This window comes from Watersipora subatra, chromosome 1 (assembly GCF_963576615.1).
Source record: "Watersipora subatra chromosome 1, tzWatSuba1.1, whole genome shotgun sequence".
In the NCBI taxonomy this organism is placed as follows: Eukaryota; Metazoa; Bryozoa; class Gymnolaemata; order Cheilostomatida; family Watersiporidae; genus Watersipora; species Watersipora subatra.
The window spans coordinates 73,036,367-73,064,352 of record NC_088708.1 but is presented as its reverse complement, the minus strand read 5'-3'; the positions used below and the strand labels follow the sequence as shown (position 1 = coordinate 73,064,352).

At 35.2% G+C, this 27,986-nt stretch overlaps 2 protein-coding genes across 5 annotated transcripts; one reads left to right on the top strand and one right to left on the bottom strand.

Moving 5' to 3' along the window:
* Positions 1-1,241: 1,241 nt before the first annotated feature.
* LOC137397871 (F-box/LRR-repeat protein 21-like) lies at positions 1,242-7,416 on the top strand. Of its 2 annotated transcripts, XM_068083978.1 has the most exons (8): positions 1,242-1,362; positions 1,662-1,849; positions 2,081-2,257; positions 2,482-2,695; positions 3,022-3,194; positions 4,892-5,072; positions 6,510-6,688; positions 6,985-7,416. In XM_068083978.1, exons 2-8 carry the CDS (start codon positions 1,673-1,675, stop codon positions 7,402-7,404), a joined length of 1,521 nt encoding a protein of 506 aa, XP_067940079.1. In that variant the 5' UTR covers positions 1,242-1,362; positions 1,662-1,672; the 3' UTR covers positions 7,405-7,416. The 2 variants fall into 2 exon arrangements, with proteins under 2 accessions (XP_067940079.1, XP_067940080.1); XM_068083979.1 differs by lacking the exons at positions 1,242-1,362; positions 1,662-1,849 and adding an exon at positions 1,968-1,989.
* Positions 7,417-7,810: 394 nt separating this feature from the next.
* LOC137397897 (E3 ubiquitin-protein ligase RNF220-like) lies at positions 7,811-27,960 on the bottom strand. Of its 3 annotated transcripts, none has more exons than XM_068083991.1 (11): positions 27,848-27,960; positions 20,457-20,650; positions 20,169-20,352; positions 18,546-18,687; positions 16,566-16,662; positions 13,523-13,571; positions 13,256-13,416; positions 12,344-12,503; positions 10,667-10,862; positions 9,818-9,876; positions 7,811-8,020 (listed from the first exon to the last, which is right to left on the bottom strand). In XM_068083991.1, the coding sequence occupies exons 2-11, from the start codon at positions 20,568-20,570 to the stop codon at positions 7,821-7,823; spliced, it is 1,362 nt and encodes a 453-aa protein (XP_067940092.1). In that variant the 5' UTR covers positions 20,571-20,650; positions 27,848-27,960; the 3' UTR covers positions 7,811-7,820. The 3 variants fall into 3 exon arrangements, with proteins under 3 accessions (XP_067940092.1, XP_067940081.1, XP_067940083.1); XM_068083980.1 differs by lacking the exon at positions 27,848-27,960 and adding an exon at positions 21,382-21,491; XM_068083982.1 differs by lacking the exon at positions 27,848-27,960 and adding an exon at positions 21,382-21,491 and having other exon boundaries at positions 13,256-13,413.
* Between the last annotated feature and the right edge of the window lie 26 nt (positions 27,961-27,986).

Below are 27,986 nucleotides of genomic sequence, written 5' to 3'. Positions count from 1 at the left end.
GCATTGAGTTCAGCAGTCTGTTGGTTTCAGCAGAGCACAAGCAAGTTGGTTTCAGTTCCATCATGTTGGGATCAGCAAGTTGTATTACAATAAGTGTTGGGTTCAGCTCACTTTCTTGATTTCAGCAAAACCCTGGTAACCTGGTCAGTCGAACTCAAAAACGTGACTTAGAAATTCCAAAAGTGAGAGTTGCCCTCACCAGACCTGCCAACCCAAGAGTGGGACAATGCGTGAGATTTGGTTTTGGGGCAATTGATGTATCAATGATAGTATATATAAAATTGTGGAAATTGGGGCAAAAATCTCACGCATTTTCATATTTTTCTTTGGGGTGATTGCGTGAGTCTCACGCCTAATGCGTGAGAGTTGGCAGGTATGGCCCTCACCCCACTGTAAACTATTTTGCTTCAGTATTATCTAACGCATGCTAACATTTACTCCAAGACGGGACTTGCTTAATTTATTTCATGTTTGTAGGATTTTGAATTGCTTATTGTGTGTTCAACCAACCCATTCTCCACTATATATAATTACCGTATTAGTCGACTCGTAAACTAAATAGGAAATTCGGAGCGCACAGCTGAGCATAGTTTCAACCAATGATATACAGCCCCCCATTATCCAATGAGGGGACTGTACATCATTGGTTGAAACTATAATTGATATACATGTACCGTTGAAACTGGGAACCTTGAAACTGTATATCAAAAGTTTCAACCAATGATATACAGCCCCCATGTGGGGGCTGTATATCATTGATTTCAACGGAGGTAGCAAATGTAAAGATTTTGCTAGCACATGTGTTTATTTTTACAAAAATACTAAAAACTTATTGCTGAAATCTTTGCTTATTAAATACCAAAAGATCAACATAATCAAAACGTGAAATCTTTTTACAATCTCCAAAAAATAACGGTTATTTTTCGAGCAGACACTCTCCTGCATCAATCTAATTACTTGCATGCGTCTGTAGTCGCTACTTAATAGCCTAATTCTTTAGCGTCCGTTAAAGGACGGGATTTATACAGCGCTTCGAAACTCGGAAGTGTCAAGAACAAAATGTACAGGTAAATCCGATCATAATTTATACCGAGGTACTAAAAGAAAATGTAGAGATCTAAGGCGCATATATTTCTTTTTTTAAAGAGAGCTATAGCATTAACGCACAGAAGTCTGACGAAATCATCTATAACGTCTCCGATAAATCAAGCAGTCCTTATGGATTAACAGGCCTTTTGCAATTGCGAATTGTGTACATACATGTACATACTTACCTGAACGAAGTTTCTTAGAATCGTTGATTAATTGCTGTCATACCTCATAATTTTTTGTAGGTATAGTGTATTGAACATCATAGTACAGGTTAGACTTGTTAACAGGGTAGCAGCTTCATGTCTTTACAATTTAACTACCCGATGTGTGTAACTTTTTACACCCATGTGCAAAGTATAAGCACATGACTGTAAAAGATTCCCTAACTGAAGGTTCTAGGCAATTTTCTTTATGAAAATTTTTGAGTGTGTGTTGTTGATTGTTTAAGTTTGTGTTAGTTTTTGCAGTTGAAGAAAAACCAGCTTACATTTATTTAGGTTCATGCTTTTAATAAGCTGTGAATCATCTCCGATTTTGCGAACGACTGGCCATAAATTAAATTTTTAAAGGACAATATGAGATGGATTACAGTGGAGTGGATGCTTTGAGGTTGTTGTCAATGATTGCTGAAGCTATAGATGATGTGGACTATCATGCCATCGGACTGCAAGAGAACCCCGAAGGATTCCTGGCTGCTTGTGACAGTAATGCAGCTCATGCTACCTGGGCTATTCTTCCCCATATATTACTTGAAAAAGTAAGCATTCAGTGGTATTTATGAATATGTTGCGCGCTCTTTAAAATTTGTGCCTAAAAATTGACAATGTTTTTATATTTTTGTAGACTATACCATATTGATGTGAATATTAAACAGCATATACCAAGATGTTAAAAAAAGTAGGCTTCCTTTACTTTTACTTTTGTATTGCATTGGCTAAACTTTGCCTATTTGTTATTTACAATTATATTTTCATATCGTCTGTTGCAGGTATTTTCATTTTTACGATTGAAGGACAGATATCATGCTTCTCTAGTGTGTCGTCATTGGAACGACGTTTTCTATTCACCATCAATATGGCGCAAGCTTGTCATGAATTCTACTACGTTCACCCACAAAAGGATGACGCCATTTAAAGGATACTGGCTTGAGCTGAACAATCACAAGGTTTGATAAGCCAATCTGCCAAATTTAGATTTCTTTTGTATATATTTTACACATTGCAAAACCATATGGGCAGTGGCTGTATTTGGGTTCTGGTATAATATGTATATTAGTTCAAATTTAAGATACTTTAAAACACGTGGTTCCTAAATAGGACGTCCAACTAAACAGTAGATGTGAATTTGCTTTGAATAGGATTGTAGTAATATATAATTCCTATCTTACAGGTACTGAAGTGGCTGCAGAGCGTTGGCTCTTTTCTTGTGACTCTCCAAATAGAGCCAATATCTGATTTCTACAATCTGTTTGCTTTCATCAAAATTCTGAATGAGTTTATTGAGTCCAATAGAGAAGATATATCGATGGATTCACTCGTCAACTTCTATTTTACTTTTGCATGTGAGAGTAGAGATAAAACAGAAGTATCCATTTATGGAACAGGTTGGTACATTCACTGAGATATTTTAATACTACCGGTATATTAAACCACTTTCCGCTGATTTTTTTGTTTTTGCTTGTTAATCTAACACACTATTAGTTATGTACATGTACAAGCTAGAAACAATCCATGTATATTTGCTTGCTTCGTAATCTTCTCATGTTTTATGTGTGATATTATAAGCTGTTGAGCAGGATGTGATAAATCATAATTAATCATACAGAATATCAAATAGTAGATGCTTGTCCACTATGCGCTGTTGAGAATTTTACACCCATATTCAGTCACGGCCACAAGTGCTGACTGATGTCCTTCCCTTATCAATCAGGTGGACGACTGTTGCAAGAACTAGCGAGACTGCTGAAGAATTTAAAAGGGTTGGAAGAGTTGAAAATGAATCACCTTCTATTGGATTTAAAAGATGCGCCAGGTGTTCTCGACTATCTTGTTACTAACTGTGGCACTACTTTGCGACAAGTAGAGCTTCGAAACTTTACAAAGGTACCACCTCCATACAGCATATATGTTACATAATTTCTGGATATTTTGCTTATTGTCACAATATTTGTTTGTTTACAAATTGTTCAATTATTTTTTTTCACACAGAATATCAGTATAACATTTGGTTTTACAAATTTCAGGCAGCGTTTGATATATTCAAAGCATTAACAAATACATTTAAGTCTGTATATTAGTTAAATTTTATTTGTGAGTTTCTTTGCAGAATTTAACATTATTATTATAAATTGATCCGCTATCATTGTGTCAGAAATTCATCCATAAATATTATTATTTAGTGTGGTTTTATTGCTTGCTTTTCACATATCATCATGTATCGATATGTTACAAATCGATGTTTTGTAAAATTGTATTGTTTTTTATGCTAAATGTGCATAAAGATACAGTTAGTAACAACAAGTGACTATTCTAGTACATATCCTACTTGCAAGCAGAACTTTAAAGGTTGACTTGCAACAAAATTCACATTACAGTTGTTTGGTATCAAAAGATTCACCATGTCTTACTCTGTTGTGTTGTAGGTGCCAAATACGTGGAAATGTGATTACGAGCTCTTAAAAGCTCAAAATCGAAAAGCCGCCGTAGATTGGAATCTGTTTATTTCTCTGACCTATTCATTACAGTTTGGTTATCGTCTTGTCACGTGATGTTCTCACGTGAATTGAAAGGCCAATAAAAAGCTCAATGTAAAACTTATCGTAGCACTAGTTTATGACAAACACTGTGGGTTTTACCGAAGACCCCGTATCAAATATAGATACTCGCTACTTCACAGTTTTCTTTCGGCATTATTCAATCGTCAAGTCGTAATCTGATCACGTGACCCAATACTTCGCAAACAATTTTTGCAGCACTTTTCGATTATCACAGGTAACTAACAGGCTCGGCATGATTATCAGTCAATGATATGTACTCCTTCGAGCTAAGATTAAAAAGTTTAACGATTTTTACGGTAAGTTATAAGATATCACTGCTAAAAGTGACAGCATTACAATGACGATAAAACAGACGCGTAAGAACAATAGACATGGTTTAATTGAATGCGTGAAGTATATTTGTGAAAATATTTCGACGAATGAGGTTGCATGAAAGTGTAGACAGAAACCATCCTGTAACGGCTACGTCCCATTTGAGCCGTTTTGGAAAGCGAATCCAAATTACGGCGGTCTCGTTTGGCTGCGATTAACTGTTCGTTTTTTAGCTTTTAAGAGCTTGTAATCACATTCCCATATATTTTGCACCTACAACACAACAGAGTAAGACATGGTGAATCTTATGATACCAAATAACTGTAATGTGAATTTTGTTGCTAGTCAACCTTTAAAGCTGATCATAAATCTGCAAGAGGAACCATATCCTGTTGTTACTTTCCTCAATACCTCATAAAAGGAACTCTTCAAGGTTTATTCAAACTGAAGTAATTTGCAAGATGATTTCATCTGGAGATTTACTATCTAAGTTCATTTTCATGTTCTGCTTAATTGTTGAATTGGGGCATTCAACTATGCATTGATAACATTCTTAATTGTTGAACTGGGTCAGTTAGCGATGCAGTGATAACATCCTCAATTGTTGAACTGGGTCAGTTAACTATGCAGTGATAACATCCTCTTGTAAAATTCTATTAGCTCTTGATACATTAAGCGAACATGAGAACGTGTTAGTGTTTATTGTTGCAGGAGCTCTATCCCTTGTTTATAGTTGGCATGTTTCGTAACCTACACACAGTGATCATCAGCCCCCAGCACTTGAGCAATGACATTGTGAGAGGCCTCATAAGTTCGAAGGTCACCAACCTGCACATTGTACAGGACCAGTACAGTGAGGAAGCCTACTTCATAGATGTTGATGTTTGGAAAGGTATTGACTTTACTTAACAGATTCGGTATACCAAAGGGTCAAGCCTGCTTAATCTTTTGTAAATCACCATTTCAAAGACATTCATCATAGTCGAGTTAGTATTATTTTTCATGTTTTCTATGGAGCCAATAAACTGTTAGTTTATCAGCTCTAAACTCCTTTATAAACCAAATCCTCATCGAATTACTTAGGTGTACATTAGGGTTGTCCTACCTTTTCCCATATTTGTGCTAACTTTTCCTTATATAAAAATACTAGCTTTGCTTCCCGGCATTGCCCGAGTATTAAAAATCAGCTTATAAACAATGAGTCGTAATGAAAGTTGCCTGCCACTTGCTATTAGCCTGGCAGATTGCCAATGGAACATTTTACTAAGCTAACTAATGACGTTCACTTACGCAATCACCCTGCGTGGTATGCAAAGCCACTGGGTGTGTGCTCCCATATACCGACTTACATCAACCAGCTAACAAATCATTCTCTGTGGTCTATTGGGTAGGGCATCGGACTACCAAACAGTAGGGACTGTGATCAAATCTTCTTTGGTACGGACTCTTTACTCCAAGATTTTAATAGCTACTGCCGGAATGTAGACACATGACATACAGACATAAAACATACTTTGAGAAATACATATATAGATGCCCAACATTGTAAGTCCTTGAAATGATAGTCATTTTATTTTGCACTCATCCTTGGGTCATGCTGACTAGAAATCATAAGGAGATTGCTAATCAGGTTTATTTACATTATCCACGCAGTCGTGTCAGCAATAAAGGTTCTTGTAGAAGAGATAATTTTAGTTCATTTTTTAATGTAGAGTTCTCTCTAGAATTTCTACTCTGGTTACTTGTAAAAATCAGGAAACAAGAACTGGCCTCTCTGTCCATGAGTGGTATTGTAATTGTGTCACAGACCGTTATTTTACAATGTGTATAGCTGTTACTTGTGAGTGGACACCGCTGTCTACTGTATAGAATGGTTCGCGGCGTTAATTCTCGTCATTGAGCAGTATACCTCGCATGGCCTTTTATGACATTGCATGTGGTAGACAAGTACTAAGCTTTGCTTTTGGAAGCTAGCATTCTTTTTTAAAAACAAGAACTGAGTTATTCTATATAAACAAAGGCTCTCAGTAATGAATTCCTGAAGTAGTTATTCAAATTCATCTATGTCACATAGAAATCACTTTAAAAAGGTCATTGCTTTGCGTTATTGCATGAGCAAGATATGTAATACAACATTTCCTGCTGTTAGACAGTTGAAGATGCCTTTGCAAAGTGCTTGCTGTCAGTGTTTACTGAGCAGTAACTAATCTCCCATTTGTGGTTTCTAAACAAATGTCGACTCAAATTTTCTGAACTACTGTACTTTTATCTAGGAAATACATTTTTAGCAAGTGGGTGTAGCTGAATGAATCTTTTTTATAATTTGTAGCTGCTGCAGAGCGTATGCCAGTGCTGAATGTACATTTGTCAGCAAGAGGTGCTACACCCATGGATATCATGTGGCAAGAAGGAGCCCCAGTCAGATCTGTCTTATACACTACTAAGTTCTCACAAGTTCATTCACTAGCTATAGACACTATCACTGTACTCTACAACACATCCCTACAGGTAGGTCTGACTAAATGTCTCTAATGATATGAGACAAGTTCATTCACTAGCTATAGACACTATCATTGTACTGTACAACACATCCCTATGGGTAGGTTTGACTAAATGTCTCTAATTATATGAGACGCAATGCTATCGCAGTCATTTTTATTTAGCAAGTTTCTTGTTTATTGTCATGTGTGATCATTAAACAGCGGATGCGTGACGTCAATCTCTAGTTGATTTTTCTTAATTTTTATAAAGTTTACCTGCTGCAGCTGAACATAGGCCAACTGGTCATGTTTGATTATAAATAGGTGTATGGGCATCTGGACCTCCCGCGTTACCATGACTCACGTTCCTTCACGGGTCGGTGTGATGAGAATCTTGTCAATCTCATAAGGACCTGCTCTAAGATCCACACGATCATCATACGGCAAAAGATTTCTACATCCACCCTCATCATACTGGCTCGAGAAGGTCACGCCCTTAAGCATCTCTTTGTTCGTCGCAATGGAATCATAAAACGTTGCGATTGGCAAAGAACCTTGACATGGGATGATGACTATTACTGGACGATGAGGCGAGCCGCGCACAGCTATCAAGAAACATTTGACGAAGTGTCTCGGTGTTTGGGCTATGCTTGGCAGCCATTGACTGACAAGCAGTTTAAAGAGTTGCGGTCACAGTACTGCAATATCAACTGTAGTACTCAAGGAGGTTTTGACACGTCTTAAGAAGAGAATTACTAATCTCCTATTTTCCATTTGGTATTTCTATGAAGACTTTGTTCGGACAAAGAACCCTGTTTGAAATGTTTTCACTTGTGCTTGTCGCTTATCTGACGCCAATTACTTTACTTGTCTGTTTTTGTGACAACCAAGACTATTTCGTTCCATCTGTCACTTGTCGCAAATTACAACTGTCTTTGCTATGCGCATGTTTTTAAAAAATAATGCTCAAACATGATATTACCCTTTTGACAGGTGCTATTTTATTTTCAATATTTCTGGCAATCTCTACTATCATTTTTGTGTCTCGTTATTTATTTGTCCCCTATGGAATGCTTTTGCAATTATTGATTGGGCAGATCTTTTATAAATTTTATACTGTATAAATGTATTTGTAAGCTATATACATTATGCAAAACAATTCATAAATAAATCCGTCTCAAATCAGAAGGTGATGTTATCATATTACATTGTGGACAGAGTTTTTTGGCACCTAGAGTCCTTAGCCAGCATTCCTCACAGTGCACATGCCAGCATTGAACCGAGACGAGAGGCTTGCTGTATTTGTCCATACATATTAAACATCGAAGTGGGAGGTCACCGTCATCTGTTGATGTACCACCTGCACATAAATACATGTGTGAGCACTAGATGTTAGTATTACATGTATTTGTATAAGTTGAGGTGACAAGCTTTAACATAACATTTCTTGAACCACATTTCAATACTCTACTTTTGACTGTCTTGTCTTTAAAGCAATGTCGACTAATAATTAAAAAAAAATACTCTGATGATGACAGAAAGCAATGATGACAGCAAAACTGCCACTTATGATCATACCAACAGGAATTCCAACATACAATGTTATATCGGAACGAATAATTGACTACATCACACCGAATGCAATTTCAAACATGGCGTTCCTAAGGTAGGAGCAACTTGACAAAAGTTTCTTGTCATCGACTGCACTTCATGAATTTAATTTCTCGCATACAATTCATCTTTTTACCCAATTTTATATAATGAAACTGTATTCACACCGTAAATTACCTACAATATTTATTAAGTTATTGCTGGTTTTTGGAAGCTTTGAAACAAATCAAATAAATTACAGCCTCATCCAGTAATAATAACATGAAACAGTTTTAACTAATGAGGCAGATTTTGGAATGAATTAATCTCGTAGGCAAAGGTTGACTACACTTTCATAGCATTTACTGGTAGCAAACTGATTGAAATAAGGATGCTCGCTACAAGGTAATATCTTGAGACCGTATTAATATAATCTTATCTAACACGTTGTTATAGCTGAAAATCATGTTTTTGAAATAGCTGTATATTAGCAATGTTCCCACAAACGTAAATGTCAAGAGATTAGTTAATAGGTAGGAAACTTAGCAGTTACAATACATTCCTACAGCATATATTATCTCCCACTAACGGAAACAAGTATGCATCAACAACCATTGTTTACATGCTGCATACGTGTACAATATTATTCTTACCATTTGATTGTGGAGTTGGGAATTACTTACTCAGTCCATAGCAACACTATAGTAGGAACACAACTCCTATTCAGTCTATCCATTTATATAGAAGTAGCTTTATAGTTATATTCATTCCATGTCTAGCAACTAAGGAAGCATCATCATTTAATTGTATACTAATAGTTGATCGATCAACATGTATAGTATATCATAATATCTTACGTCTAGACTTCTAATATAACCCCAACCCAGTCTTTAGAGGGTTGGTTGGAGGTGTACGTACAGTAGTGTATACATGAGGCATCGTTACATGAACTATAGCATTGGATTAGCCTTGTTGTAGAACCGCAACCTGACCATCACTAGACTACCTCCCACCTATCGGCAACGACAATCACATAGACGGTGAATAACACTATAGCACCAGCTAACCAGAGTCCTCTGCACCTAACGACAAACACAACTGAAGTGAAGACTATCCGTATATAAGGAGATTTGGACTCATACTAATACTGAAGGTAGATAGCTCATTTACAACAAAATAAGCTACAACAATGTGCCAAAACTAGGCTATTGAGAAATCTTTGCAAGCTAATTAAAAACCCAGACAGTTACTAACAACAGCAAATTCATAACAATCTTCAGCCTCAATGAATTGCGTGTTACTGCCTGTTATCGATTGTTTTGCGCCTAACTAACTGATCATCATCACTTGTCTCTTAGATATAATAAATGCTGTAGGTCTTTGACACAAGACTCTTCAAAACTCAATTTAGATTTTAGAATTACATAGAATATCATAACTTGAATATGACAGAGAAGTCTGCTGAGATCAATAAAAATGTACGATATGGACCAGCCAGTGCTACCAGTAGTGAACACAATTCTGAAAACTCCAGTAACAACTACATGTATGTAAGAACCCAACTAACCTGTCCATTTAGACTGCTGTCCCTCAATTGGTTTGGTATGCGTACTCTCTGTGGATAAGCTGTCAAAGGAGATCAAATATCTGTGCACTAACTACTACTACTGCTACTACTAGCTAGTGCAAAGTAGAATAACTAAGAAATAAATGCTGACATCTATACAATTGTGCTTGAGATGAAAAATGTGCACTCACAAGTCTGCGAGTCAGCTGCTGTAAAACACATTACTGAACAGAGAATACCATAGCTATAGTGAACATGCTTATCACAAAAAACATGGCTTATCTTTTTTTACAGAAGGTGTTAATACCAGTTGGGCATGTAGCCTCATAACGGATGTAGCTATAATGGGCATGTAGCCTCATAACGGATGTAGCTATAATGGGCATGTAGCCTCATAACGGATGTAGCTATAATGGGCATGTAGCCTCATAACGGATGTAGCTATAATGGGCATGTAGCCTCATAACGGATGTAGCTATAATGAATGAACCAAAGCTATAAACAAACTTGTGCAACTTTTTGTATATGATATCCAAAATCATGTGTATCAACAATTGCAGGAGCAGTTGTTATTAAAGATAGCAAAAAGCAGTAGATAAAAATAATAGCCCAACACCAAATTTTTATGGAATTCATTTTAATGAATGTAGTCATTACAACATTGTAAATATGTTATTTCAAGATGGCTGGCTTACGATGAAGGAAAGGTGAAGGCCTACATATGATTAGCGGTCAACTAAGCGAAACAACCTGCTGCTAAACTAAAATCTCAAGGTAATTCGTAAGACTCCAACCTAAATTCTATGAAGATGAACCTAAAAGGTACTTATGGAGGACAAGTTTCCATACCTTATAACAGCATTTCTTAGAGCGTACTGGGCTATGGCCTCTGCCGGCTCTTCACTCGCGCAAGGGATAATATGAGCCTCGCTATACTGCGCCTCCCCAAACTCCTGCTCATTCACATCATCATCAACCACAACAGCAGTTTCCTCCTCTTCTTTGCCAATGGAATCAAAGCCAGATGCTGCCAGTTCATTTGAGTCTACAAATCAAGGACTGCCAAATGTTAAACTCGCCTTGTTCTAAAAACCACCAAAGTCGCTTTGAAAGTGATTTTACATGAGAGCGAATTAAAGGCAAATGCTGGCATGATCATTTAACATAAATGGCAAAACACTAGAAATATAGCGCTGACTGGTTGAAGGAGAAAAGCTGGTGTAATGTAATTGACAGTGAGTGTATTTCCTTCCAATGGCTACAAATATGTATAAAGAGTCTTTATATATGCCAGGTACGAGGTTTATTTCGTGGAGATACCTAATCCAAGACATTTGATGATTTCCCCTAACTGAATTTGATTTTCAAATAACTGATTGAAAATAAATAAAGGAAGTTCCAAAATGCTCAGTAAGCGCAGGGTGAAAGGTTTGTCACCAGAACTTCAATGACTTGGTATTCTGCTGCATCTAACAAAATCTATAAATCATCAAAACAGTGTCACTAGTTTCTGAACTTTTTTAAAACTTCATTGTAATGTCCTTTATTAATTGAACAATAACAAGTTGATTTTAATCCTTTTAAAATTTACCATCATAACTGATACGAAGATCACAGATTAAAACTTGAATTAGAACACCAAATGATACTCCTTTTCTTTTTTACTAACAACTCCCTATGTCTATGCTCAGTTGTTACTAACTACTCTCTATGTCTATGTTTAGTTGTTACTAACTACTCCCTCTATCTATGCTTAGTTGTTACTAACTACTCTCTATGTCTATGCTTAGTTGTTACTAACAACTCCCTATGTTTATGCTTAGTTGTTACTAACTACTCTTTATGTCTATGCTTAGTTGTTACTAACCTCTATGTTTATGCTTAGTTGTTACTAACCTCGCTCTATTTCTATGCTTAGTTGTTACTAACCACTCTCTATGTCTATGCTTAGTTGTTACTAAATACTCTATGTGTATGCTTAGTTGTTACTAACCTCTCTCTATGTCTATGCTTAGTCGTTACTAACCATTCTCTATGTCTACGCTTAGTTGTTACTAAATACTCTCTATGTGTATGCTTAGTTGTTAATAACCTCTCTCTATACACATTTAAAAATTGAGTTATTAAATAGCCTTCTTCTAGCAACCATATAGAAGAAAAATCTGGATAAAATGTATCGAGGCTGAGAAATTGAAAAATTACAGAAAAGTTTGAGTACCTCTAGTCCATGCTTACAGCATGAAAATGAGAGCAGAGAATTTTGCTAACAAACCATTTAAAAAGAGGACCACAAGTTTTGAAAGCAAATATACAGATTTCACAAAATTAAGGAGTTATTAGCGGAGCCTTAAAGAGCTTGATAACAGTTTGAAGCAATAGACACCTACACACCAAAAAAACTTGTTGCCCTGACGCGTTTTTGCCTACGTTACGCACCAAGAAAGCTTGTTGCTCTGACGCGTGTTTGCCCACATCACGTAACAAGAAAGCTTGTTTCCCTGACACATGTCAGCCCACATTACGTACCAAGAAAGCTTGTTGCCCTGACACGTGTCTGCCCACACCACGTGTAACTTTCATACTCCTCATCAGACCCAGAGCCATTTTGATTGCTGTCATTGGGTGATTGCTTGGCCAAACATTTCTCCACATGCTCTGCCATTTCTTCAGCATCGCAGTATAACATCTGTGGGGACAAACATTACAGTATATGGTGATGTCTTAACAAGCCATGAGCAACAAATCGGTAGCATTCTTCTGACTCTGCAAAGAGTTGGTGGGACAAGTTTTGGTATAAATGGCAAACCTCTACCTAAAAATATGGCTATATTTGTGTCCAGTTATATTCAGCTAAATTGACAAAACTGTGCCTGGCTTTAACGATGTATTATGATTAGCTCCATTTCACAGCATTATTTGAGCAATAATATTGACAATATTGCCCCATTAAATGACCACTGTTATAACAATTATAGAATGACATGTGTAGAACACCTAAAGGGGGCAGGTGCTTGCATCGCTGCATAGAGTGCAGATGCATTCTGTAGAGTTCTTGTTTAATCAATCGTATGAGAAGAATCTATGCAATGGCCACTGAAAACCCACTCACTCCTGAAATGCTTTTCTGAGCCATAAAGTAAAGATTCATCAATAATCTGGTTAGCAAATCCTAACCATAATCATAGCCTGTCTGTAAATCTCATGGACCCGGCGTCTTGTTGAAAAATCATTTTACAACTCTAAAATCTTCCAAAGAAACACTAATCATCAAAATGAAGCAACCAGATTGCAATCTATTGCTACTTACATGCTGGACCTTTGTTGTGCATTTACTCGCATGCACAACAAAGGTCCAGCATGTAAGTTGCATAAAACAAACTATAGTACATGTACCCAAATTATCTTTCTTTCACGATCTCAGCCATTAAACAATGTTACCTTGTTGCAAACAGGACAAGCAGTACTGAGTTGAGAGTTGTCCCTGATCTGCAATGTCTCCGACTGCTGACTCGTGCCAGCAGCATCCTCCATGGTGCTTTCTGAAGGTACAGTAGTAGTGCTGGATGGTGTAGCTGATCGCTTGCCTGTTTTCCCAGCTGCTATCAATAAACAAGCAAACACAATCAAATGAGAAGATACCAGATTTGCACATTAAGTTGAAATGCTTTTCAGTTATTCAGCAAGCATACGTTACGAGTCTCGTACCTGTCTTTAGGACCCTTGACTTTCTATTCTGTCGAACTCTTGATAGCGTCTGGCAAAAATAAAACAAGGTGTTAAACTACAAACTCCAGTAATAAGTTGTTCATATTTTTATTTAAAACTCATCGCGCATTTGCCTCTCCAGGTCTGCCCTATGCACAATGTTGTATACAAATGTCATTTTTATTTAATAAATGCATATAGAGGCAAACCTTGATGTTAATATGTTAGTGTGAAGTTAATATGTTAGTATGAAGTTAATATGTTAGTATGAAGTTAATATGTTAGTATGAAGTTAATATGTTAGTATGAAGTTAATATGTTAGTATGAAGTTAATATGTTAGTATGAAGTTAATATGTTAGTATGAAGTTAATATGTTAGTATGATGTTAATATGTTAGTATGAAGTTAATATGTTAGTGTGAAGTTAATATGTTAGTATGAAGTTAATATGTTAGTATGATGTTAATATGTTAGTATGAAGTTAATATGTTAGTGTGAAGTTAATATGTTAGTATGAAGTTAATATGTTAGTATGAAGTTAATATGTTAGTATGAAGTTAATATGTTAGTATGAAGTTAATATGTTAGTGTGAAGTTAATATGTTAGTATGATGTTAATATGTTAGTATGAAGTTAATATGTTAGTGTGAAGTTAATATGTTAGTATGAAGTTAATATGTTAGTGTGAAGTTAATATGTTAGTATGAAGTTAATATGTTAGTATGAAGTTAATATGTTAGTATGAAGTTAATATGTTAGTATGAAGTTAATATGTTAGTATGAAGTTAATATGTTAGTATGAAGTTAATATGTTAGTATGAAGTTAATATGTTAGTATGAAGTTAATATGTTAGTGTGAAGTTAATATGTTAGTATGAAGTTAATATGTTAGTATGAAGTTAATATGTTAGTATGAAGTTAATATGTTAGTATGAAGTTAATATGTTAGTATGAAGTTAATATGTTAGTATGAAGTTAATGGCTCAAGATATTTTACAAATGTATGAAAACCGTATGAGTAATTTTAATTTTGTATTATTAATATAATTCTAAAACGTAATGATAAATACTTCAGGTGACTAGTTATAGCATTAAAATAGATGTATTATAAAAAAATACTGGCTGAATGCCTGGCATTGCCGGGGTAATAAAAAAGTCTTTGGACAGAAATTGATTTGTATTTAACATACACAACATTTACCATTCTAACTTTTAAACTTCATATCATGAGAAAAGTGTTTTTGTGCAGTTCAAATGAATTAGGAGAAAAATAAAACAACTGTAAAGTTTTTCAAACAACTGTAACTTTTAAATTTTATTTTATGAAAGAAGTGTTTTCTTAAAATAAATTAGGAGAAATAAAATTGTAAAGGTGTTTGAATGTAATTGTGAAATCATTAGCAAGCAATGGCTAAATATAATAAGTTTTGCTTCAATTACAATGAAAGATTGTTTGGTATACAACTATATCATTTTAGTTTATTTCAGTGGTGGCATTACAAAGCAAAAATGTTGTATAGACGTACAGTTGTATAGAAACCATAGTAAATATCTAATGCAATCACCTCCTGGTAAAAATCATCATCATTAAAAAATAGTAACAAAACAATATGTTAACCTTAGTAACTATAGTTACCTACAATAACTTTAGTGCATTTTGTGGTTACGATCTGCAAGAAAATGTAACATTACAACGTACTACGTGCAGAGTTTTTACCTTCGAGACAAATGTGAAATATAAGTGCTGAATCTAACCTAAATGAATTTAGCTTACTAAACACATGCCTGAAGGAAGTTTTAGTATGCATTTTAGTAAACTTCAAACTTGTAACTAAAATTTTATCACCTATCTGTTTGGGAATCTGTTTCTAACATAACGGATACCGCTGAACTGAGATAGCGGCAAAATAGCATATCGACATTTTTGTTAGTTCATCGTAATCAGTTCAACAATCGCCAAGCTTTAATTTCGAGAGAAGTTATTGTTGATATCGTATGACGGAAAACAAATTCGCCCTAGTATGGCGAGAACAAACAAGCATCGTGTTTCACACAGGCAAAAAATATTGTATAACAGGGGTACCATAACCAGTGGGCACAATGTATCAATTAATACGTCATTTAGCATTTGCAATCGAGAAAAGGGTACACGGTATATGATGAGAGTGATAGAATTCTAAGGAATGTGTAGCTCAATAGTTAAATGTGTGGTTAAAAATTGTGGTTGAAATCTCAGTGAGTTCAAATCCAACACAAAGCGAGCTTTTCATTCCAAGATTTTAATAGCTATAACTGGACATACAAACCTCTGAACAGATGATGACAAACTTTGAGATCTATATATGTAGATGTACAAATTACATATAAAACAACAAAATATATTTTAAAAACTAAATTAATAAAGGTAAGACCAATAGATAGACGTTTCTGTAGGTACTTCACCTTCATGGTAAAGCATACAAATGGAAGTATATGTATATACTTGGTGATACAGATAGATGGTAAGTAGATAGAGGTAGAACCACTAAAATCGGAGATTTCACATGGGCTCTTTCCGCTCCTTTTGAAGTATTTAAAGAAGTTTGGTCAAAAATCAGAAATGCCAGTAATGTTGAATTTTGCTGACTATTGCGCTATTACACTAGAGATATAATATAGCTATAGACTTAAATTCCTTAGCAATGTGTACCTGCGACATTGGGTATGATAAGAAGGCACCCATAATTATATTGTGGTAAGAGTTATTTTGTAACAAATGTTTGGCTATGAAACTCAGATGAAAAAAACTGATGCAGTATTAATAGGTTGCGCGTGGCATTATATGCTATAGTTAGCCATGCAGCTATTTGACCCCAAAAAACATAACGGCGATACTCTTCATTTTTTATTGCCTCGACCTGATTTGACAAAACTACTATTGATTATAACTTGTACTTGCGGTCACACCTTCAAGAGAATAAATTAAACATTAACTAATATGCAGTTTGATGAGTGCCAGAAGTTGTCTACACCATTGTTTTTATCAATATCCAAACCACTTACATTTTTTCGAGATTCATCGAGATGGTGAGCCTTTTTCTCACTAATTCTTGAAGACATTCGCATTTCTTTTTTACGGGTTCCAGTAGTCATCAAGGTCCTGCATATAATCAGTATTAGTAGTCATCAAGGTACTGCATATAATCAGTATTAGTAGTCATCAAGGTCCTGCATATAATCAGTATTAGTAGTCATCAAAGTCCTGCATATAATCAGTATTAGTAGTCATCAAGGTCCTACATATAATCAGTATTAGTAGTCATCAAGGTACTACATATAATCAGTATTAGTAGTCATCAAGGTACTACATATAATCAGTATTTGCAATCATCAAGGTACTACATATACTGTTAAACCTGTATTTGAACGCCACCTTTATTTGACTGCCACTTTGACATTCTTTGATCTTAACGAACACATAATAGCAAGTGATCAGTAGAAAAGTGTCCAAAAATCATACTAATAATGGCTCGGTTACATCAGTAACAATTAATTCTTTCATTGTTTCTATTCGTATTGAAGTGCATATTCCAACTTCAAAGTTTTTCATTTTTTCGTTAAAACTTTAAAAGTAATATCATAGAAATAATTAATAACTGTATCAGGCTAATAGTACGTAGTGTTTTGTTCAACACGGTCTTAATGTTTCGACATATGTAAAATGTGGTTTAAATTTATGAGGTATATGAACGACTAGTTTTAGGTTAACAGTTGCGCTTAGCTCGCAAATGGCTAAAAGTTTATAATGATTTGTACGAACTGAAACAAGTAAAAGTTTTGCTCCGCTAAAAAATATTTTTGAACACTAAGATCAACTAGTTCAGCAGTGTAGAAGAGTTGAAGTCAGAAGACACTGTGGAATGTATTGAACACCTAGAAGATGTTCGTTCCATCAAAAGCAAAAATCAGAACGCAACTGGCCAACCAAATGATGCTAATATTTTTGTTTCATAAATGTTAATTTTTGTGCTGCATGTATTTCAAGTATGGTTCGTTTATATCACTTGTTCTTGAACATGTATATGTGAAGCATTTGATAGATTATTATTGTATAACTTAAAAATTTCCAGATTTATAGCATATTATTTGATAGCATCCTTGCGGTAATATGAACCCAGCGTGCAATTGATCGATGCTTGTAACTCCTCTTCTATTGCACATAAAAAGCCAGTTTTGGCTGCAAACTGTAGCAAACATACTAATGAGTGCGATGAGCTTTTATGCAACGATGATAAATACAGATATAAAATAAAAATATGCCTTCAAATTAAGAATGAAATAAAAAATTGAAAGATCCAACAAATGGCGAGGTAGGGCACAGGCTATAATATCATCACAGGTTAATTGCAAGCAATAGATATCAACTGCTCGAGATATTTCTCAGCTTTCCAATGCATATTTATTTAGAGATCTTTGACAAGTTGAAGGTAAGTTACCAGAGTTACTGCATTTATAAGGGTTAATGTCGCTCCGCCCGAAGAAGGGTGCAAAATATAGGCGACATTCGCTTTGCCTGTAAAAGGGAAAATTTTATTTTCCCAAAATTCTGACGAGCTATTTGAAAAATACAACGCCACAGTTTCTATTTGAACACCACCTCCATTTGACCACCACTATAGGGCAAGAATTAGAAAATAGAGCGCCATGGCGTTCAAATAGAGGCTTTACGGTAATCGAAGCGTGAATGTGGTTCTACTTCGCGAATGGTCTATTATATTGCAAGTTGGCGCTAAAAGACAAGCTATACAAATAACACTCAACAATTTAACGTTCATTAAATCGCTAAAACTAGCTTTTATTCGTATATAATAATTTGAGCAGTACTCTATTTTAAGTCAAATATAAAAAATTGTTTAGTTTATCAACAGATTTAGCTAGTATCCTTCCGTTCCTCATCAGCACCTGTGAGCACCTCAGTGCACTCAGGGTCGCTCCTGTTCAACTATATGTTTAGTCTCATTCTGAGATAAATTATTAACCTACTGGCTTTTTTCACCGGTGATGGCATTTAGCTCTTTCTGGTAGTGATCAACGAGTTCACTAGCGCGGAGTAGAGAGCCACAAATGGGACAGGTGCTTTCTCCTTCTATGAATGCTGGGGGCCGTCGATTTCTTCCGCTCATTCCTAGTGAGAAAGATAATGTTCAAAAGTGGGACATCCAGACAGACCAAAAAGTGTGATGAAAAGTGGGGCACGTGAGGAGTGAAAAGGCTTCTCGCAGATATTGATAGAATAATTGTTTTCCTTACGAAGCTTTGTTGAAAAGAAATAATTAGCTTAATATTGCAGTGACCTTCACATTTCAACATACGAAATCGATTAGAGAAAATCAAACACGCTCACTGTAGCCAGACCCCACTCCATCTATTTTAGCAGAAATGCACAAACACAATTCTGACATTTGGCATGAGCACAAAAGGTAATGCACTCCAGAAAACCAATAATCACAAAAACTGGCTTACTGAAAATATTGGTGAATCTGATTTTTGGTAGCTGTCACAACTGTTCTAGAGCTCTACCTAGTCAAGAACAATAAGTCAAGAAATCGCCTCAGTGCATAATCCATTGATCGCGTGTCATCAATAACAATCAGCTGTTGGTTGTGATTATTTGCTCAAGCGTTGACTTGTTGAGTTCCACAATGGAAACATAGCCGTAGCCTTGCAACCACCTCAACACGAGTAACGGATCAATAAGATAGCCTCCAGCAGTTTCCAATTAGCCCACAGCGGAGATGTAAGTTTTTATAAAATTTTGTCTTTCGTTTTATCAAAGCGCTGTCAAACATGAATTAAGTTTCAAAATGCACAATGAATTAATATACCGTACTTTTCGGACAATAAAAGGCACCCCTATATAAGCCGCATCTGATTTATTTTCAAAAAACGATAATAAAACAATACATAGGCCGCACCTTTGTATAAGCCGCAGAACTCAGGACGGTGGTTTTTAACACGGCAGCAACTTTGCTGTTTAAAACGGAACGGTGTCTACCGGCGCTGTTTCGTATTAAGGTATTAACCGGCGCTGTTTCGTATTAACCGACGCTTTTTAACTTAGTGCATAACGGAATAGTATCGTTAGGCGTTGTTTCAGATTGTCTTTCACCGCTAAAGGCGCACTAACCATAGATTATGGTTAATGCGCCCTAGCGGTCAAAGAAAAAGCCACAGAATAGCTGCACCTTTATATAAGCCACATGGCTCAAATCGTCAGAAAAAAGTAGCGGCTAATAGTCCGAAAAGTATGGTAACAACTAAGTATAAGTGGCAAATACTATCAATATATGATTTATAATGTCTTTATTAAGTTTCTCATTTTAAAATGCCCTAATGTGCAAAATGTCCAGGTCATGCATCTCCATAAGAATGTATAGGATTGGAGTACTACGTGTGAATCAAAAATTGCAATTGTAAGTTCATTTGAACTAGGAAGCCATCAGCCTTGCTTACATACAAACCATGCCTTCCAACTTGCAGTGCTGCCCCTTTAACATTTTAACTATTTCCAAAATGCACCATTAAAAGATTTGTCAGCCAAAATAGCCGTGGCCAGACGAGATGAAAAAGCCGAGTGAATCGAATAGCTAAGTTATGAATACCAACTTGCAGAAATAGGAGGGGTGTTTGTGCCACTCGCAGCGGGACTGCCACCAGAACTCTTCGCTACAGGAGCAGGATTGGAAGCCTTTTCGACGACAGTTGGCGTGAGGCATATCATGGGTGTGAGTGGAGGAGTAACCGGTATGCATGGAACGCTGCATTTTCTCTCCTCGCACATCTCAGCAAGCTGCAACAATAAAAATGCCGTATGAAAATAAAACCGACCAAACCACTATGTTACATTCATAACATAAATTCAAATTATGCCAATGAGAACATGAAAACAAATACCAATGAAGACTGAAAGGTTCCTGGCTCTACACGATTTGGGTTGCTGCCCATTCTCTCCTGAGCTGCTAACATGCTAAAGAAAGGAGGTGTCGGGTTGAAAATCTGAGGAGGCATGTGGTAGGGCAGCTGAAAGGGAGTCGATGGAGGGAATGGAGGAAGAGGTAACAAATGTGGGTCAGCTCCATTCCATAAAACTGCAAACAATCAGCTACACAGTGAACCAGTTGAAGAATTTAGAGCCCTACCATTTCACAAGTCTTGTGATAAAATTGAATTTACGCTTGCATAAATAAAATAAAACTCATAACAAAAATTAGGAACAAGTTCACCGAGCCAGGGGTCCTAGTGTAAACATCACTTGCAGCAATACCCTATGGAGACTTACCATTAACTATCAGCAAGTTTTATTTGATCTGTCAGACTAATAAGTTGAACATCAAAAAGATAACTATTTCTGGCATAAAAAATGTAGAAGATAAAAAACACGGATCCTATTGAAACTTGGTAAAATTGGGCAAGCATTGAGCAATTGAGAAACCAAGCATTGAGAAATAAATTATATTCAATTTTTCCATCGTCTTCGACAGTATACTTCAGAACACTTAGAATATTAGACAATTATATAAATCTAAGCTAGGCAACAACCTTCCAGTTTACATTCACTGTGATCTGCGCATAAACTACAAACAAACACTATGACTATATTTTCATCTCATAGCAGGAATGATTATTGAAAAGCAATACTAATAGATATCTATGGCCTGTCCCACTATATTAGCAAAACTAAATTATATTCACAAAATATATCTTACACAGGTTTAACACTCGCTAAATAATTTGAAAAGTGAATTATAACATAACAAAGTATTACGGGAATGATAATGGAAATGCAAAGCTGGTACTAGGCTAACAGTAATGTACTCACACTTTGGCATGGTCTGAGCAAAAAAAGGAAGAAACTGAGAGTTATCTGCCAAATGTGACTGCATGACAAGAGTTGGTGGGCTGAAGGTAGAGAGAAAGAGAAGTGAGGCCAACAGCGAGGTTGAGAGTTTATAGTGGAGGGAGAGTACAAAGAAAACATTGATTGACATGTAACTATTTGCTAGCAACGTTAAGAAGGAAAACTCCTTTACGTATTAGACACAATAGAGAGATCCAATTGACTATTGCTGCAAAAAGCCAAAAAGCTGTTAATTCAATTCATGCCATGATTGCTGATAATAGAAAGGATGGCACAAACACTTGTTTAGGTATTATTGATTAATTCGATGACAAATACATGACCCACTCTAGTTAATTAGCTTTGTTTATCGCTGATGAAATGATATAGCCATTGTGAACCACAACTATAGACTAGCGAAAGACGGCAACAATTTGGGCCAATGAAGGAAAAAATCAATGAAACAAGCTAACATCTTATCCTTGTTTTCTGTCATCTTTATCAAAGAATAATGCCATCACCGCGTCGTGGTATAACTAATCCATCCATTCGCAGACCATTGAATGTAAATGGAACTGACAAATAAACAGCAGTTTAAAAGATAATTCTCAAACATTTTCTTTTTGTTGAGATACTTTTTATGAAAAATAAAAAAAGCTTGCAGGTTGCATGAAGAGCAAAGGCAATCTTTGATCTTTATGAACCCATAATATCAAGGGCTCAATAAAAAAGTGTCCACAAAATCGTATTAATAATGAATCATTTACATCAATAACAATCAAATCTTTCGGTGTCACACTCCAAAGCTTTTAGCTTGTTTTTCATTAAAACTATGAAAGCATTACCATAGAAATAATTAATAACTGTTTCAGGCTAATGGTAGTTCCTTGTCTAACGCGGTCTTAATACTTCGAAGTACATGTATATAAAGACGATTTACATTCGCGATGGTGCAAAGGTTACATTTAGCGAGCAAAACTGCGCGTTGTGTTTGTGCTAAATGCAACGCGTAAAAGTTTTGCTTAGTCAAAAAATTGTTTGGATGCTAATATCGACTAGTTATGCAGTGCAGAAGAAGAGTTGAGGCTAGAAAACTTTGTCTAAGGTATTGGACAACCAGAAGATGTTCGTTCGATCAAAAGCAACAATCAGAACGCAGCTATCTGAGCAAACGATGCAAATATTTTTGTTTTAAAAACGTTAATTTTTGTTTTTACACGTAATATAAGTATGGTTCATTTATGTCACTTGTTCATGAAGATATATTTGTAGCATTTGATAGATTATCATTGTATAACTTATAAAATTGTTCAATGCTCCTAACTCCCTTCTATTGCACATAAAAAGCTAGTTTTGGCTGCAAACTGTAGCAAACATATCAATGAGTGTAATGAGCTTTTATGCAACATTAGTAAATATACATATAAAATAAAAATGTTTTCAAACTTGGAATGAAATAAAAATTGAAAGCTCTAACAAATTGCAAAGCAGGACACAGGCTATAATATAATCGCAGGTTAATTGCAAGATGTCGATATCAACTAATAGAGACATTTCTCAATGCATATTTATTAAAATATCTTTGACAAGTTGGAGGTAAGTTAGCAGATTAATTGCATCCAAAAGGTTTAATATCGCTCAATTGGAAAAAGAGGGCAAAATATACACGACGTTCGCTTCGCCCGTAAAAGGGCTAAATTTATCTTCCCAAAATTCTGACGAGTCATTTGAAAAATACGTCAGCATCTATTTGAACGCCCTCCAATTGACCGCCACTATAGAGGAAGGGATGAAAAACAGAGCGCCATAACGTTCAATTAGAGGTTTTACATTATATAAAAGAGCTTAGGAAATGGCAAGAACGGCTTAGCCTAGTGGTTAGGTGTGATTGTTTGTAGACTTGTGATTTAAATGATGTGAGATCAAATCTTCTGCACAATAGATATTTCATTGCAAGATTTTAATTGCTATACCTGGACATATGCACAAATATATAAATTAGAGAGAGGGAGAAAGAGAGAAGAGGGTGCAATAAAACAAAAATAAAACCACTTTTAACGGTGTAGAGGCAGTCTTTCAAAGTAATGAAAGAGGTCTCCGATGAACTCGTGAAACTTGTGCTGTTTGGGTCATAATGTGGTTAATCAACATCCTAGTACTGAAACGTTAAATCTTATGTGCATAATTGCATTACTCTATAGAATCACCATGATTATTACAGCTGATATTATTATATCTCACTAACATGGCACGACAAACCATCTTATGGCCTTCTCAAATTGCCATGCAGTGCATCGCCTAACAATGTCCAACTTGAAACAATTTTATAAAATTGCGATCATACAAGAATCCTAACTATGTGTCAATCACTGATCTTCGACAGAGACAAATAATTACACAGAAATAAGGGTTAGAATGGTAAAACTCTAAAAATGGTGTGATTGTGAATTTGATCAATAGCTAATAATCTATAGTGTATTTACTAGTGATCATAGTATAATATTATCCGCTTTACATATTATTATGTTATTCTTACATCTTGTCCAAGAAATGCAGTTAATTTCAAATGTCGTTTAATGCCTATAAACTTATACTCTCATTCCAATGAATAAGAATTTTCCACAGGTTCTACATACATGTATATTCTAGGTTAAAAACTTAATGGTTGTAATACAAATTTGTAGCAACAAAGCTTTCCATTCGAAGCATCTCAAACTTGCTGTAATTTATCATTAAAATTCCAAATACGTAATGATTTTATCTGCTACTAACAGTTTATTCAGGGACACCCTAAGATTTAGACAGATAAAAATGTGATACTTTGAAGCTCCAACAGTACACGCTAAACTGTCGCTTCAGTTCTGAATTTGTCTAGGTAGGTCAACATAAATCATATTTCACCAAAAACAAGTCAGCTTTTAGTACTTACGATCAGTACCGACTTTTATTTGCTTCTACATTCTTTCGCTGCTGTGATTCAGCAATATGAGTTGTTTTGTTTATACTACGTGCACTAAGCTTCTAAATTTGTGACAACATATTTGCTCAGTTGTGCTGAACGGAAAGAGAGAGGTTTGTGAGGGAATTTTGTGGAATGGCCACTAGTGAGCAGTAATAGAACTGTGATTATGGTGTGACTGAGGTACTTTAACCGCCTTTCTGAAAAGAATATGGTGGGCCTAAAAAAGGTTTCAACTACTTGAATAAAAATCACAATAATCGCAATAATCGCAATAATCACAAAATAATTGGTATAGCTGCAATCTAGTTTTTATACACTTAGCTCTTTATAGTGAACTACCCCAATAATCAAGTTCATTAAAATATTGCTGGATAATGAATAGATTACAATAATATAAATTATTATGAATATTGCATAACAGAATTGGATTGTTGCGTCAAATTTCAAACCAGCAAAGACAGTGGGAGACACTCATTTAAGTGCAATGCAATCCACTTTAAAGAGGTGGAGTTGATCTTTGTATATATGTATGCTTTTACTCCTTATTGTTAAAGCTTTCTTCAGATTGTTTTATTGTTTCATCTGTTTTCATATTATCTAGATCCTTTTATTTGCCAGGAAAGGTCAAGAACTGGAATAACTCAAATTATGAGCTTTTCTAAATAAATTATACAACAGTAAAGTGAATGTACCAATGTAATTCATTTCTAAAGCAAATGATTAGTAACTAGCATGACTAATGCACAAAAAATAAACTACCAATAGCTACTTATATATTACTAGCCTTTGTTATCATTCAAATAATACAATTTCACACATTCACTATTCTTACAAATGTGTCATAAAACTACAAGTACATAGAGTGCACCCTCGGGATACGATTACGCTATTATACGATTTTTTTGCCTTACAAAGTGGAACATGATGATTTTTCTACCTCGCCGTACGAATCTTATTTCACCATACAAGTTCAACCAAATGTGCTTATTACGTACGTTGAAATAACAAAGACGCCAAAATGCAGTTCGCCAAAAACATTTTTACACCATCTGAAAGTGACACAATAACCAATTTCTCTCAGTTCAGCATTTCTTGTGTACAAAATGGTAATATTTTCCCTTAAAACCAGTATCAAAGTTGGAGTTAGTATCTCTTCAAACAGTAGGTCGGTGGTCAGACAACTTCTCTTAAAGGTTTACTTGCAACCAAATTCACATTACAGTTATTTGGTATCAAAAGATTCACCATGTCTTACTCTGCTGTGTTGTAGGTACAAAATATGTGGAAATGTGATTACAAGTTCTTAAAAGCTCAAAAACGAACAGCTAATGGCAGCCATCACGAAAATGCCATAGATTGGAATCCCTTTTCAAAACGGCTCAAATGGGATGTAGCTGAACAAGATGGCTTCTGTTTACATTTTCATGCAACCTCATTCACCGAAATATTTTCACAAATATACTTCTCGCATTCAATAAAACCATGTCTATTGTCCTTACGCGTATATTTCATCATCATTGTAATGTTGTCATTTTGAGCACTGACTGATATCTCGAAACCTACCGTAAAAATTCATTTAATTTTTTAACCTTAGCTCGAAGGAGTGCATATCATCCTCTGATAAACATGAGGAGCCTTTTGGTCACCTGTGATAGTCGAAAAATGCTACAGAAATTATTCGCACTGTTCAGCAGGAAGTATGGGTCACATGATCGGATCACAACTAAACGATTAGACCAAGCCAAAACAAAACTGTAAAGTAGCGAGCATCTGCATTTGATACGGCTTTTCAGTAGAACCCGAAGTGTTTGTCATAAACTAGCGCTATGAGACGCTTTATATTGATCCTTTTATTGGCCTTTCAATTCACGTGAGAACATCACGTGTCAAAACAATAACCAAATCGTTCGAATATGCCAGAGAATAAATTGATTCCAACCTATGGCATTTTTGTGATGGCGGCGATTAACTGTTTGTTTTTGAGCTTTTTGAGTTTTTGAGCTAACAAAAATCCACTTCATTAAACAGAGCATGTTCAAGAACAGCATTTTCAGACTTTTTCGGTAAATTAAAAAAGGTTTTGATGAGGTCGGGTAAAAGATGAAAACGAAGCCGGAAGTTGATAGGTGATAAAATTTTATTGACAAAAAGTTGAAGTTCAGTAAAATAATTAAAAATACATACTAAAACTTAGCTTCAGGTGTGTGTTTAGTAAACTAAATTCATTTAAGTTAAATTCAAAGTTTGTGTTATACATCTGTCTCGAAGGTAATAACTCCCTACGGTACGTACCGCATATATAACACATTGTAATATTAATTTTTAATACAGATTATAACCAATAAATACACTAAATTTACTGTAGGTAACTATAGTTACTAAGGTTAACATATCGTTTTGTTACTATTTTTTAATGATTTTCACCAGACAGTGAATGCATTAGATATGGGTTTCTAATACCCATCTATATGTCTACAGATACGATATTTTTGCCTTATGATGCCAATAATGAATCGAACTAAAATCATGTAATCGTACACCAAATAATTTTTCATTGTAGTCGTAGCAAAAAAACAGACTAAATTTAGCCATTGCTTGCTAATGATTTCACATTTGCATTTAAACACCTTTACAGTTCTATTTTTCCTCCTAATTTCAACAAAACACTTATTTCATGATTTGAAATTTAAAAGTTAAAGTTGTTTGAAAAAGTTTAAAAGCCTTTACAGTTGTCTTCTTTTTTCTCTTGTTTCATTTGAACTGCACAAAAACACTTTTTCCATGATATGAAGTTTAAAGTTAGAATGGTAAATGTTGCATATGTGAAATAAAAATAAATTTTCTGTCCAATACTTTTTTATTACCAGGGCAACACTGGGCATTTACCTAGTGTAAATACAGGTAATAAATGATAAGCATTCTATTGCTAAACATATTATACTTTACATGCTGATATCAAAAATGCAAGTTGGATATGCTGTCGATAGTTCTACCTTTGCAATTCATACGAAATATATGAAAGTGTCTTAAAGGTAAGTAGGCTACATGTACAAATATATAGGTACATGTATTAGGTAATAGGCACATTTACAAATACCTACTATTTGCACTCTAAAGATCAACCAATGTAAAAATAAATCCATCCAGTAATACTTGTTGACTTTTCCAAGGCTACCAAATATTTCATTTATAACAAACATATACACATTATATACACGATTGCTGTACTACTAATACGGCCACATGTTCTAAACAGATAACAAAGGAACGGTGTCAAACCAAATTTTAACCTGTTGCGGTTAGTACACACCATAGCCATCTACACATCCACCATTGGAAGAACAGAAAACAACTTTTGAGAGTTTCGTATAGCTGCTAAAACATGTGCAACAGCCTAACAAAAACGGAGGAGTCTGTAGGAGAATTCTAATGTAGTCACTAAGTAACAAGTGCTAGTGGTAAGAGACGATGGACTAGTAAACATACCAACAATTATGCACCGATTTGCTTAAAAAGTGTGTCTATAAAACTTAGGTCTACTACATTTACGTTGGGAAGCTAGATGTAACAGTCGTTGCCCAGCAAATAACGATTAAAATTTTTCACTATCGGATAGATGAGGTTT

What these genes read in the sequence shown, in the direction of transcription:
- LOC137397871 (XM_068083978.1), top strand. Translation starts at nt 1,673, where the DNA reads ATGGATTACAGTGGAGTGGATGCTTTGAGGTTGTTGTCAATGATTGCT. An exon ending in TTGAGCTGAACAATCACAAG is followed by an intron (nt 2,258 to 2,481) that starts GTTTGATAAGCC and finishes CCTATCTTACAG; the next exon opens with GTACTGAAGTGGCTGCAGAG. An exon ending in AGCTTCGAAACTTTACAAAG is followed by an intron (nt 3,195 to 4,891) that starts GTACCACCTCCA and finishes TTATTGTTGCAG; the next exon opens with GAGCTCTATCCCTTGTTTAT.
- LOC137397897 (XM_068083980.1), bottom strand. Translation starts at nt 21,445, where the DNA reads ATGCAGTCACATTTGGCAGATAACTCTCAGTTTCTTCCTTTTTTTGCT. An exon ending in ATCACCGGTGAAAAAAGCCA is followed by an intron (nt 16,663 to 18,545) that starts GTAGGTTAATAA and finishes GATTATATGCAG; the next exon opens with GACCTTGATGACTACTGGAA. An exon ending in CTTGTCCTGTTTGCAACAAG is followed by an intron (nt 12,504 to 13,255) that starts GTAACATTGTTT and finishes TTGTCCCCACAG; the next exon opens with ATGTTATACTGCGATGCTGA.